Source organism: Eretmochelys imbricata, chromosome 1 (assembly GCF_965152235.1).
Source record: "Eretmochelys imbricata isolate rEreImb1 chromosome 1, rEreImb1.hap1, whole genome shotgun sequence".
Lineage (NCBI taxonomy): Eukaryota > Metazoa > Chordata > Testudines > Cheloniidae > Eretmochelys > Eretmochelys imbricata.
Window position 1 is genome coordinate 9,936,329 of NC_135572.1, and position 12,756 is coordinate 9,949,084.

Genomic DNA, 12,756 nt, shown 5'->3' on the forward strand with positions numbered 1-12,756 from the left:
TCTCATAACCAACGCAGGGAAATGTAGTCTAGATTAAATTATTAAAAAGTGGGTGCATAACTGTTGGAAAGACCGTACTTAAGGAGTAGTTATCAATGATTTTCTGCTCAACTAGGGGGACGTATTTAGTGGGGTCCTGCAAGGGTCTGTCCTGGGTCTGGTACTTGTCCATATTTTCATTAATGACTGGGATAATGGAGTGGAGAGTTTATAAAATTTTCAGGTGACACCAAGCTGGGAGGGGTTGCCAGCCCTTTGGAGGACAGGGTTTGAATTCAAAAGCACCTGAAGCATTTGAAATCAACCAGATGAAATTCAATAAAGACAAATGCAAAGTACCACGTTAGGAAGGAAAAATCAAATGCATAACTACACAATGGGGAATCACTGGCTAGGCAGTAGTGTTGTGGAAAAGGATCTGGGGGTAGAGTGGGTCACAAATTGAGTACGAGTCGTCAGTGAGATGCAGCTGCAAAAAAAGTTAATATTCTGGGATGTGTCAACAGGAGTGTCATATGTAAGACACAGGAGGTCAATGTCCTGCTCCTACTCCACACTGGTGAGGCCTCAGCTGGAGAACTGTGTCCAGTTCTGGGTATAACACTTTAGGAAAGATGGGAACAAACTGGAGAGAGTCCAGAGGCGAGCAACAAAAATGATCAAAGATGAGAAACCCTGAGCTGTGTGGAAAGGTTAAAAACCCTGGGAATGTTTAATATTAAGAAAAGAAGATTGAGTGGGGAGGGGATCTGAGAACAGTCTTCACATCTGTTAAGGGCAGTATTAAAGAGCATGGCGGTCGATTCCCCCACCCCACCCCAAAAAAGAACAAATGAACAAAAACCCTGCAGGAGTAAAAAGAGACTGCCAGCAGAAATGCAGCAGCAGGGTGGGGGCTATCCAGTGTATTGCACCCAAGGCAGCACGTATGATACCTACCCTACGGGCAGGGGGCGTATGTGTGCATTCGAGACAAGCAGCTCCTGACTCCCAGGGACCACGTACGGGCTCTGGAGACCAGAGTGGCTGAGCTGGAGGAGCTGAGGGAGACAGAGCGCTACGGAGATGAGACTTTCTGGGACACAGTAGGATGGTCCCACCCCCGGTCTGACAGCCTCTGTGCTGTTGAGGAGGATGAAAGTCTTGGGGAAGGAAAACATCCAACTGCAGCAGAGGGAAATGATGCCAGAGTTGGGACCCTCCTTCCAGATGATGTCACTGTATCCTCTGCAACTGGGGACACCCCTCCAGAGGAGGATACCCCTGTTGTTAGGAAGTGACAGATAACAGTAATGGGGGATTCGATCATTAGAAACATAGAGAGCGGGGTTTGCGATGACCAGGAGAACCGCATGGTGAATTGCCTGCCGGATGCAAAGGTTGTGGATCTCTCAAGACATTTAGACAGACTTATGTGCAGTGCTGGGGAGGAGCCGGTGGTTGTGGTACATGCAGGTACCAATGACATAGGGAAGGATAGGAGAGAGGTCCTGGGGGCCACATTTAGGCTGCTAGGTAAGCGATTGAAGTCCTGGACCTCCATGGTACCATTCTTTGAAATGCTCCCAGTTCTATCCACAGAGACAGTCAGGCAGAATTGCAGGGTCTCAACGCGTGGATGAGACGATGGTGTAGGAAGGAGGCGTTAAGGTTTGTTAGGAACTGGGGACCCTTTTGGGAAAGGGGGAGCAGATACAGGAAGGATGGGCTCCACTAAACCAAAATGGAACCAGATGGCTGGGACTGTTCAGCTTGGAGAAGAGACAACTAAGGGGCGATATGATCGAGATCTATGGAATCATGTGTGATGTGGAGAAAGTGAATCAGGAAGTGTTATTTACCCCTTCTCGTAACACAAGAACCAGGGGTCATCCAATGAAATTAACAGGCAGCAGGTTTAAAACAAACAGAGGGAAGTACTTCATCACACAATGCACAGTTGACCTGTGGAACTCATTGCTAGTCGATGTTGTGAAGGCCAAAAGTATAACTGGGTTCAAAAAAGAACTAGATTAGTTCATCAAGGATAGGTCCATCAATAGCTATTAGTTGAAGATGGTCAGAGACGCAACCCCATGCTCTGGGTGTCCTTAAACCTCTGACTGCCAGAAGCTGGAACTTGACAACACGGGACGGATCACTCCTTAGTTGCCCTGTTCTGTTCATTCCCTCTGAAGCACCTGGTATTGGCCACTGTTGGAATCCAGGATGCTGGGCTAAATGGACCACTGTGTCTGACCCAATATGGCCATTCTTGTATTATGTGTCCACCGAAAGTAGGACAAGAATTAATCAGTTTAATCTGCAGCAAGGGAACTGTAGGTAATACATTAGGAAAAACTTTCTAACTCTCAGGGGAGTTAAGCCTGGAACAGGCTTCCAAGGGACGTTGTGGAATCCCCTCACTGGAGGTTTTTAAGACCAGGCTGGACAAAGCCCTGTCAGGGCTGGTCTAGGTTTACTTGATCCTGCCTCAGCAGAGGGGGCTGGATTTGGTGACCTTGCGAGGTCCTTTCCAGCCCTGCCTATCTTTACAGCTTAAGGGCCCTCATCACAGCTACACCTGTTCATTCCTTCCCTTCATGGGCTATGGAAATTAGGAAACTCTTCATTGCTCTCAACACGCTCATAACACTTGACATTAAGACAAAGACTATAAATCCAATCTCATGCTTCAGGGCTTCAGTGTGTCACCTGCAGGGGTCAGGAAGGACTTCATCCCACGCTTCCCATGCACAGTTGGCCAGATGTATTCTGGCTGCATGTTGGTTGGTTGTTTTTTCTCCCCCCGCCACCTTCCCGTTAAGCATTAGGGGTCAGCCACAACTGGAGACAGGACATGAGATGGGGTGAACGAGTGCTGTAGGATGGTACAGAGAATTTTCTGTGGTAGAGATGGCTGGCTGGTGAGCTCACATGCACAGGGTCTAACTAGTCACCAGATTTGGAGTGTGGGGGGGCAGTTTGCCTTCCTCTGCAGCATGGGGCGTGCGTTGCCTGCTGGGGTCATCTGGGCATGGCTGACCTGACCCAGTCCCTGACATCACAGGGGCATTGGGCAATGGGCGCACCTCAGTCCCTCATGTTCTCTGACTGTGGCTCACAATAGGTCAGGCTCCTGTGGGCTGGACTTTAGTCAAACCCAAGTCACTGGGCTCAGCACAGAGGTAACTGAGTGGAGTTCTCCAGCCAGGGCTGTGCAGGAGGTCCGACTAGATGATCACAATGGTCTCTGCTACCCTTAATTGCTATCAAATCTACCATCCCATCGCTGACCTCAGTCCCCAGGCTCATGTCTTTTCACTGGGCGGAACCGTGTGGTGCTTTGCTGCTCCAGCCAGGCAAAAAATGCAAAGAACTAAAAAAGAGCTGAATTCATTTTCCATTTTCACAAATGGTCATGCAAATTGTTGGCGTTTGTGTTTAGTGGTTTCTAGTTTCAAAGTAAGGCCTGGTTTTAGACGTGGGGGGTTGGGGTCAGGTGAGTGGGATTTTTAAAAGAAAAATTACCTCAACATTTTTTTAAAAAGTTGGGATTTCTCATGTTGTGAACCACGAACGACAAGAGGTGAATGGGAAATGGGAAACTTTTATGTGAGAAAATTGCAATAGAAATTTCATCCCCAAATTGGAAAACCAACAATTTTCACACACACACACAAGAAAAAGGCATTTTTTTCATGACAGAAAGTTGGTTTGTCTGTTTAAAAAAGGCCCCATTGTTCCATTCAATCCCTGTCTGTCTCTGCTCACAGGCGTGGAGCAAACCCCTTCTCGCCTTGTGCTCTGAGTTATGTCTACACTGCAGTGGGAGTGGGATTGCCGCGGGGGCTGCTCGCTTTGATCTAGCTCACTCAGGTCCCAACAGCAGCGAAGCTGCGGCAGCAGGGACTCCGGCGTGGGCTTGCCAGCCCGGTCATTAGCCAGTGGGATGGGTGGGCTTGGACACCCTGAGATCAAAGCCAGCTCAGATCTGTCTACACGGGCTGCAATCACACCTCTGAGTGCAGTGGAGACACACCCTGAGTGCTGAGTCTCCACAACGACCTTCACTGGTGGAGCTGGCATTAGACACCTCCTTATGTTGCCATAACAAGCTGCATCCTGCTGGTGCTGCTAATACCCGGCCCTGCTATGGTGCCAGCCATCTGAAGGTCATTTTACAAACATCAGTGATGCCTGGGAGGTGGGTCAGTATCATGGTCCCCACTTTACGGGTGGGGAAACTGAGGCACGGAGCCCCACTAAGGGTATGTCTATGCTGCAGCTGGGAGGTGTGACTGCAGCTCAGGTCGACGTACATCTTCTGTTTTCATCTTCTGCTGGCAGACTGTCTCTAAAGCGCGCACAACGGTCTTGCCAATCCCAAGTGATCAAATCTCCCACATCGGGCCACCCAAAATTAGGAGACCGGTTTACAAATCTGGCCCCGCAGTTAAATCATCAACCTTTAGTAGGTAGAAGGGAAACAGTGCTGGAGAGAGATTGTGTTTACTCTGGAACGTCCGAGAGAGACAGAGGAAGCAAATCCAGACTGTTCTGTGGACAGGCCCTGCTTGATGCAGCTATGGCATTGGCCCTGCTTTGCGCAGGGGGTTGGACAAGATGACCTCCGGAGGTCCCTTCCAACCCTGATCTTCTATGATTCTTCTATGATTCTATGACACTCCTACAGTCTAGCAAGGGTATGTGAATGTAGACTGCAGCCACCCACTCACAGACCCGGCCTAACATCCAGCGCTCCGCTCTCCAGCTGGCCTCCTTGCTACTGACTCTGGATCATTCTAACAGGTCACGTGCCCTCCGAGCTGTGCAGTTACTCAGACTCCTTCCAGTGCAGTAACACGTAGATAGGGTCCGTCACTCTTACTCCACTGCGCTTGCTTAGGGCAAGCATTAACATAGGTGATTAAAATAGTGTAGTTTTTTCATTCTGATAGTGATAAATGGCAGGTAAGTAAAAAGAAAAGGAGGACTTGTGGCACCTTAGAGACTAACCAATTTATTTGAGCATAAGCTTTCGTGAGCTACAGCTCACTTCATCGCATGCATACAGTGGAAAATACAGAAGATGTCTTTATACACACAGACCATGAAAAAATGGGTGTTTATCACTACAAAAGGTTTTCTCTCCCCCCACAGTATGCATCCGATGAAGTGAGCTGTAGCTCATGAAAGCTTATGCTCAAATAAATTGGTTAGTCTCTAAGGTGCCACAAGTACTCCTTTTCTTTTTGCGAATACAGACTAACACGGCTGCTGCTCTGAAACCTGGCAGGTAAGTAGATTTTCTGCCTGGGATAGTGCATTTTTATAAGCATCTACCTACACGCACACATATATACATGATTTTCACACTGAGGAGGCTCCTAAATCGTTATTTAGGCCACTAAATACAGGGTCTGATGTTCAGCATTTATTGGCTTCAACGCATCTGATGTTTAGGCCACTGATGTTTAGAGCTTAAATGTAGATTTAGGAGCCTAACTTTAGGCACTGAGGTTTGAAAATTGCAGTGCTAGATCCATGCAGTGGTGGTATAGCCAGGCTGGCCCCAGGGTATTAGAGAGCCAAGGTGGAGGAGATGGTATCCTTTTATTGGACCAGCTTCTGTTGGTGAGAGAGACCAGCTTTCGAGCTTACGCAGAATTTTGTGAAGAAAGCTTGTCTCTCTCGCCAACAGAAGCTGGCCCACCTTGTCTCAGTATCAGATACACACACACACACATCTAATTATGATCACAGACACACACACGCACTTAATTACAATCACAGATACAAAACAGCGAGTAAAAGGATAACCCCCCTAACCTGCATGGTGCTTGGTGGCCGATATTCCTGTCTTTGTTGGGGAGTGGGAGGTCTGGTCCGACTAAGTGGGAGGGCTAGCTGGGTTTTCCCTTTTACAATGGTAATGGCTCTCTCGCAGCACACCCCAGGGATACATATGTATGGCCCAGCTCACCAGGAATGTGAGCAGCCAAACAGTGGTTCCCTTCCTTTTCATTCCAGCCCCTTGGGACACATTTTTCACATTTCTGTAACTAGTGTCTTTTCTTATTTAGCCCCAGCTGACATGCCCAACGTTGCGGGTGGCATGAGGCAGTTAGCCTCAGCTGCAGATAGCCTGGGAGTACTCCCCCGCCACAGACAGGCCCTGCAAAGCTCAGGGGTAAGATAAACCAAAAATCCCAACTCATGGGAGCCCTTGGTTATGGTTTGAAACAGGACGCGAGCACGAGCTGATAGGGGGAGACCTTCGTAAAGCAAGCCCCCATGGATAGATTTATGGACAGCACCGAAAGGTGATTTGCAAAGGGGGAAATAGATTTGTCTGTGGCTTTGTGATGAATAAAGAAGGCTCCCCCAAGAATGTATTTCCCCCACCACCCCCTGTTGTAGCTTAGAAATGTCAAGTCTTGTCTTCTCAGTTTCTGTTGGAGGCGCCGTTGGAGGACTCAGATGTGGAGCGGGTGCTTTCTCAAACCCCAGCAGAAGGGATCCTTCACAAAAGAGAACTCTGCTTCCAAGTGTTTAAACAGGTGTTAAGAGAAGCAGAAATAGAAGTAACAAAACCCAAATCAAATCCAAGCCCCTCTCTCATTAGGCTCCGTTTCCGTGGCACCTCGACCATTGCAAACTCCCACTTCTCCAGCCATCTATGCAGTCTTCCAGCACAGATGAGACTTGACTTTCTAATATTAGCAATTGGGGGTCTTTTTAAGGTGAGGGGGAACCAGCAAAACTCCAAGATCTTTGCAATCTTTCCTTTATCTATCAGAAAAAAGCAAGAAAGGGCACAGTCCCAATGTGATTTTCCTTTGCAAGTCACCTTCAAAAACATTTAAGGGCCAAATTCTGCTGTCAGGTACCCCATGCCATCCCACCAAGTCTGATCCCCATTACCTTACACCAGCCTTAGGGCAGCCTAACACCAGGAGGGTCACTGTTCAAGGAATAGCAGGTCGTCCCCACCCCCAGTTCCAGGACTCTATTATTCGAGGATAACGTGTCTCCCGAAGAGAATAATGTGCATTCACCACGAGTGATTCTGGCCCATTGGTCTGATCTATCAGCTTCAGCACAGTGATATGTGACAGTCGCTCCCAGACCCACTTTTCACAGCTGCTGCGGGATGCCCCTGCAAAGAACCTCGCTTTCAAAGAGCTCAATATTCTCACCAGGATGATTTGGAATAGAAGGCTCTCTTCCCCCACCCCAGCCTGCTGCTGGGAACCTGCCTCTCTCCTGCAGTATGGCCATAGGGGCTATATAAGAACCTAGAGAGAAACTAGGGCCCAGGAAGTGGATCTAGACGAGGCAGCAAGGTCTTGCGGGTAAGGGCATAAGACTAGGAGTTGGAAGGTCTGCTGTCTATTCCCACCTCTGCCGCTGACCTGGGGAAAGTCACCTCACCTCGCTTGCCATGTCAAATCAACAGCAAGCGTGAAGCCCCAGTGTGAGTCGTGCGGCCCAAATGTCCTAGTCAGACCTAACACTGGTGGCTTCTGGAAGTGGTAAAGCTTCGTTTCAGAAGACTCCTTCCTCCTGTTGTTCTGCGGCCAGGACTGGTAGACACTGTTCATAAGCAGCTATTCCTAAAGCCCCCATCAGTGGGGTGTCTGGGGCTCTCACAAGCATTAAGGGATTAACCCTCGTAGCCCTCCATGAGGCAGGGAAGCACTCTTTTACAGACGGGGGAACTCCGGGGCGAGCAGGTTACTGTTCCCTGGTCAAGGTCACAGGGAAAACCTGTGGCAGAGCCCGGAATAAAGCCCCTGGCTGCTGAGTCCTCAAGCGGTACCCTTTGGCTATTTCCATTCACCAGGAAAGGCTGACAGCACTCGGGGGTTTTATCCTTGGTTCTCCTGCTGGCTCCCTGTGGGTCCGGCTGCAGAGCCCGCAGCAGCAAGCCTCCCCGTGGGGGCTGACTGACTTGGGACTCTTGGGGCTTGAGCTCTACAAACAGCCACGTAGACAGAGCTTTGAAGCCCCAGCTTGGGCTGGGGCTCTGAAAAACATCCCCCTCCTTGGGCTGCAGAGCCCGAGCTTCAGCCCCAGCCGCGAGTTCAAAGTGCTGTCTATACAGCTATGGTTCAAACGCGAGCATGGGCCCCGCTAAACTGAGTGTTGGCCCAGGCTGGGAGGCTCGCTGCTGTGGGCAGTGTAGACATACCCTGTATGACCCTGGACGAGTCACAGAGTCCAAAATCTCTAAAGCATCCACTAATTTTGGGTGCCCAGCTTGACACACTGTGGGCCTGGTTTTCAGAGGTGCTGAGCCCTGACCTGAAGTCAGTGGAGTCACACTGGTGTACAACTAGATCAGGCCCCGAGATTCAAGCTTGCGATGAATCTTTACATCAGCCACATCCGAACTGGTTTTGGCTCACTGCAAACATTTCACACAGCTCCAGTTATTGGTACACTGCAGGGGTCCTCGGTTCAGAGCATGGGCTCCTACAGACTCTGCTACTGTAACTAGCTCCTTCTCACGTCCCGTTGTCCCATCATACAGTACCCATCTTGTACGGAGACCCTCCAGCTTTATAGCTACATTATAGAATCATAGAATCGTAGGACTGGAAGGGACCTCTAAAATCAACTAGTCCAGTCCCCGGCACTCATGGCAGGACTAAGTATTAGCTAGACCAGTGGTTCTCAAACTTTTGTACTGGTGACCCCTTTCACATAACAAGTCTCTGAGTTTGACCCCCCCTAATAAATTAAAAACACTTTTTTACATATTTAACACCATTATAAAAGCTGGAGGCAAAGCAGTGTTTGGGGTGGAGGCTGACAGCCTCGTGACTCCCTAGGTAATAACCTCATGATCCCCTGAGGGGTCACGACCCCCAGTTTGAGAACCCCTGATCTAGACCATCCCTGACAGGTGTTTGTCCAACCTGCTCTTAAAAACCTCCAGTGACAGAGATTCCACAACCTCCCTAGGCAATTTATTCCAGTGCTTAACCATCCTGACAGTTAGGAAGTTTTTCCTAATGTCCAATCTAAACCATCCTTGCTGCAATTTAAGCCCATTGCTTCTTGTCCTAGCCTCAGAGGTTAAGTAGAACACTTTTTCTCCCTTCTCCTTGTAACAAATTTTTAGGTACTTGAAAACTGTTATCATGTCCAGTGTTCCCCCACCCCCTCAGTCTTCTCTTCTCCAGACTAAACAAACCCAGTTTTTTCAATCATCCCTCATAGATCATGCTTTCTAGACCTTGAATCATTTTTGTTGCTCTTCTCTGGCCTTTCTTCCGTTCTTCCACCTCTTTCCTGAAATGTGGTGCCCAGAACTGGACACAGTACTCCAGCTGAGGCCTAGTCAGGGTGGGAGTAGGGCAGAAAAATTACTGCTTGTGTCCTGCTGACAACACACCTGCTGATACGTTGATTACAGACTCTCTCCCTAAGTTACCCAAGTGATTTGGCTGGTTTCCTATAGTGCTGGGCCTACCCTGAATTCTGATTCAGCTGCACTTTTAAAATCAACCTAAGCTTAAACCGCATTATTTGGTGCTGCCTTCTGCCTATCTTGCACCCCATGGCTGCAGCATCTCTTAGCACTGGATATACTGACGTTTTGGCTTGTTTTAACTTCAGCTTTTTAAGGCCCAGATCTATTTTACTTCAGGTATGTATGTGGCCTCCATTACCCAGGAGCTTTGTATGTATCCTCGCAACACCCCTCGGAGGAAAGGAAGTGGGGAACTACAGATGGGAAACTGAGGCACAGAGAGATTAAGGAACTCGCCCAAGGTCACTCAAGAGTTCTGTGGCAGAGCAGGGAATTACATTCAGCATTCCCAAGTCCCAGGCCTTAACCACTGGACCACCCTTCTCTATTCAGATTCTTATACGGCACCCGTCCCAGTGGTATCTGTGTCTATTTGTGACATCTGGTCTGTTATTCCTTATGTGCCCAAGACTCCTGTTTAAATCTACGAGATTTGGGCCCCAAGTCATTTATCTGAAGGGCTTTTCTTCAGCTTTACTTTCATTTTATATTCATAATAATGACCTACCATTACACAGCATCTTTCACCTGGTAGGATCCCAAAGAGTTTTACAGACTGGAAATACCAGGAAGGGGTCATTCACCCACCACTGAAATGCAGCCAGATTATAACAGCAGCTGGTTTTAGGAGAGATACTGAAGAACTCTGTATCCTACTGGATCCTGCAGCTAACCCTCAATTCTTGCAAAAAGTGCAACAGGATCTTTGAGCACACATGACTGTTTTCCTTCTCTGAAGCCAGGAGTAAGTACTCGTGATGTGTTCAGTGGGGCTCATGCTACAGACACCAAACCAAACAAAATGACTGCGTTGATCTGAATGCACAGAAGTGAGAGTCTTTAGGTTTGCAGGGAAGGGCATCCGGCACACAAATGTTTCACTTAGTGCAGGAATGGCGACATCTCTAACGGGTTAAGCCTTCTGCAGAGGGAGGACCTTACAATCGCTCAGGGAACAAATCCAATTTTTACTTAAAACAGACAATGCATCTTTCAATTCGTCTGGCCTGGGGAACTTTGCTCTGAGCTCTGACATCGCAGACAGCTAAGAAGTTTAGGTTAACTCTGAAATATTTAATATTTGCCAGAAAGCGGACCTGCAGAGCAGAGACCATCTAGCCAGCAGCAGAGAGACGGAAGCGTGAGGAACAGCATCAGCATTCAGTGATTGGGTTTATACCATGATCTCACCAGGCCAAGACTGAAAGACGGAAACTCGTCTCTATTATTCATGGTTCCTATTTGTGAGCCGGCAATGGAGGGGTTTCACAGACAGGTAAGTTACTGTAGTCCACCATTACACCACTTGCTCCTGTTCATAAGGGAGGGGAAATCCCCATTTCCTTCCTACCAATCCCAATCCCTCCACCCTTGCTAGGAAGTAGAACACCATATGAAGATTTTGAATTTTATTGAAATAAATTAAAGGATGCATCTGAAGCCCATGGGGTTGGGGGGCACACGGTGACTGTGAAAACCAAGCCGTCACACAGCTAAGTATCTGACATGGCTCCTCTCAGCTGCAAAGCCACCCCCGCACATTCTGCGGTTAGCTCTGCATAAACCCCTGTTCTCTCCAGAAATTCTTACTGGAGCCAGACTCGCTACAGCTGGTCTGACTTGGAATGCGCCTTTACTTCCACTTTGAAAACCCCTATGTGCTTCCTCTGACTTGAAGAGTTTCCACACTTCAATATAGCCACCCCCTTTCCACATCCTTCAGGTAAACCGAATGGCAGTATGGTGTGTCACTGGGACAGTGGCTAGGGTTCCAGCCTGCGATAGAGGTGTCTGACCCTGACTCAGTGCAGACACAGGAGAGTTAGCCTACGGTCTCTCCTGCCAAGGAGAGTCAATAACAAAAAGAGAGAGTCACCTTCCAGAACCCCTCCCTCCAGTTCCAGGGGCTGGGATCCACCACCATTGTCCTTACTCACTGATGGGCCATTTTGCAAATTCCATGTCTCGTGGTTATTTTATTGATGACCAGTACAACTGGAAACATGCCGCCACGGGCTGCTTTGGCTGAGCGTGGTGTGTGAGGTGTTCTTTATGGCTATAACATAAAGGAGATTTCATCAGGGTTCAGGGGAGCCTGGATGTCCAGTTTTCGACTTTTGCTGTCCTTCTCAACTATCTCCAGCCGCAGCGTCGGGGCCTTCCTCTCCTCCTCCTCAGGGGAGGAGCTGTCTTTGGTTTTCAGCAGCTGTTTGTCCGAATCGTCCACCGTGATTCGCAAGGTGCAGCCTCTTGGTAGAAGGTCCTGTTCATAGGCGGCAGCTAATTGGTTCACAACACGACGCTCTACCTGTGGGAAGAAAAACACCCGCCATTAGCAAATCTTCTGCCCTCTTAGATCGGCCTGGCAGGGGATCATAGAATCATAGAATATCCGGGTTGGAAGGGACCTCAGGAGGTCATCTAGTCCAACCCCCAAACAACCTGGAATCTGCAGGGGACACAGTGGATGACATCTAATGGGTTTCTTTCATCTCTAACTCCTGGGATCAGGGCCAACCACCACTCCCTGGGCTGGCGTTGGGGGAAGTGAACAAGCACTGCTGCGTTGGGTGAACGCAGTATGCGCACGGAGCGCGAAATGGCTCCAGCTGCTTCTGAACCCCTTATGCCTGGAACCCTTCAATCAGATAATCTCTTTGTGACTTTAACGGGTGTCAGAGTAGAAACAAATGCAAGACCAAGAGAGAGGTGTGTATCTGTGTGGTTTCAAAACGATCAGCCACTATGTTCTCTCCCTCAGACTCATGGTCACTGAAGGAACTTCTCTTCACAGGAAGGATACAAACAATAATCCCAGCGAAGAGTTTGCTGCCTCTCTCTGTGGCCTATCCAGAATGTGGGCTGGTGTGCAAGGGGAAGTCTGCGCTGCTGGGTGCAGAATGCAGACGACCAGGGCAAGGTAGCACATCATGCCTTACCTCGTGTTTAATAGACCGGGCACCATAGTGCAGATTGTAGCCATCTGCCAGCACATCCATCACCTCCCTGTCCCACAGCAACGTGATGTTGTGTCTCACTTTGGCCTGCAGGATGAGAAAGGGGCAGCACGTTAGCGAACTGTCAGGTTGGCTCCAGCTGCTCTCCTGCTCCAGGACATGGTTATCTGGAGGCCATGGCCACACTGAGCATTGACACGGAGGGATGCTGAGGTTACCACCCAGCCAGAGCTCTGGTGGAACGAAACTGAAACTGTATAGCATGGGCTGTGGGTC

At 48.9% G+C, this 12,756-nt stretch overlaps 1 protein-coding gene across 1 annotated transcript in view; it reads right to left on the reverse strand.

The window, feature by feature from the left end:
• Positions 1-10,917: 10,917 nt before the first annotated feature.
• The window catches only part of CLPB (ClpB family mitochondrial disaggregase), a 141,851-nt gene continuing 140,012 nt past the window's right edge, over positions 10,918-12,756 (reverse strand). The window contains exons 15-16 of the mRNA XM_077830570.1: positions 12,463-12,567; positions 10,918-11,831 (exon numbers count right to left, since the gene is read on the reverse strand). Of these exons, the coding sequence (XP_077686696.1) occupies positions 11,580-11,831; positions 12,463-12,567 (357 nt within the window). The 3' untranslated portion in view covers positions 10,918-11,579. The remainder of the gene's footprint in view (positions 11,832-12,462; positions 12,568-12,756) is intronic.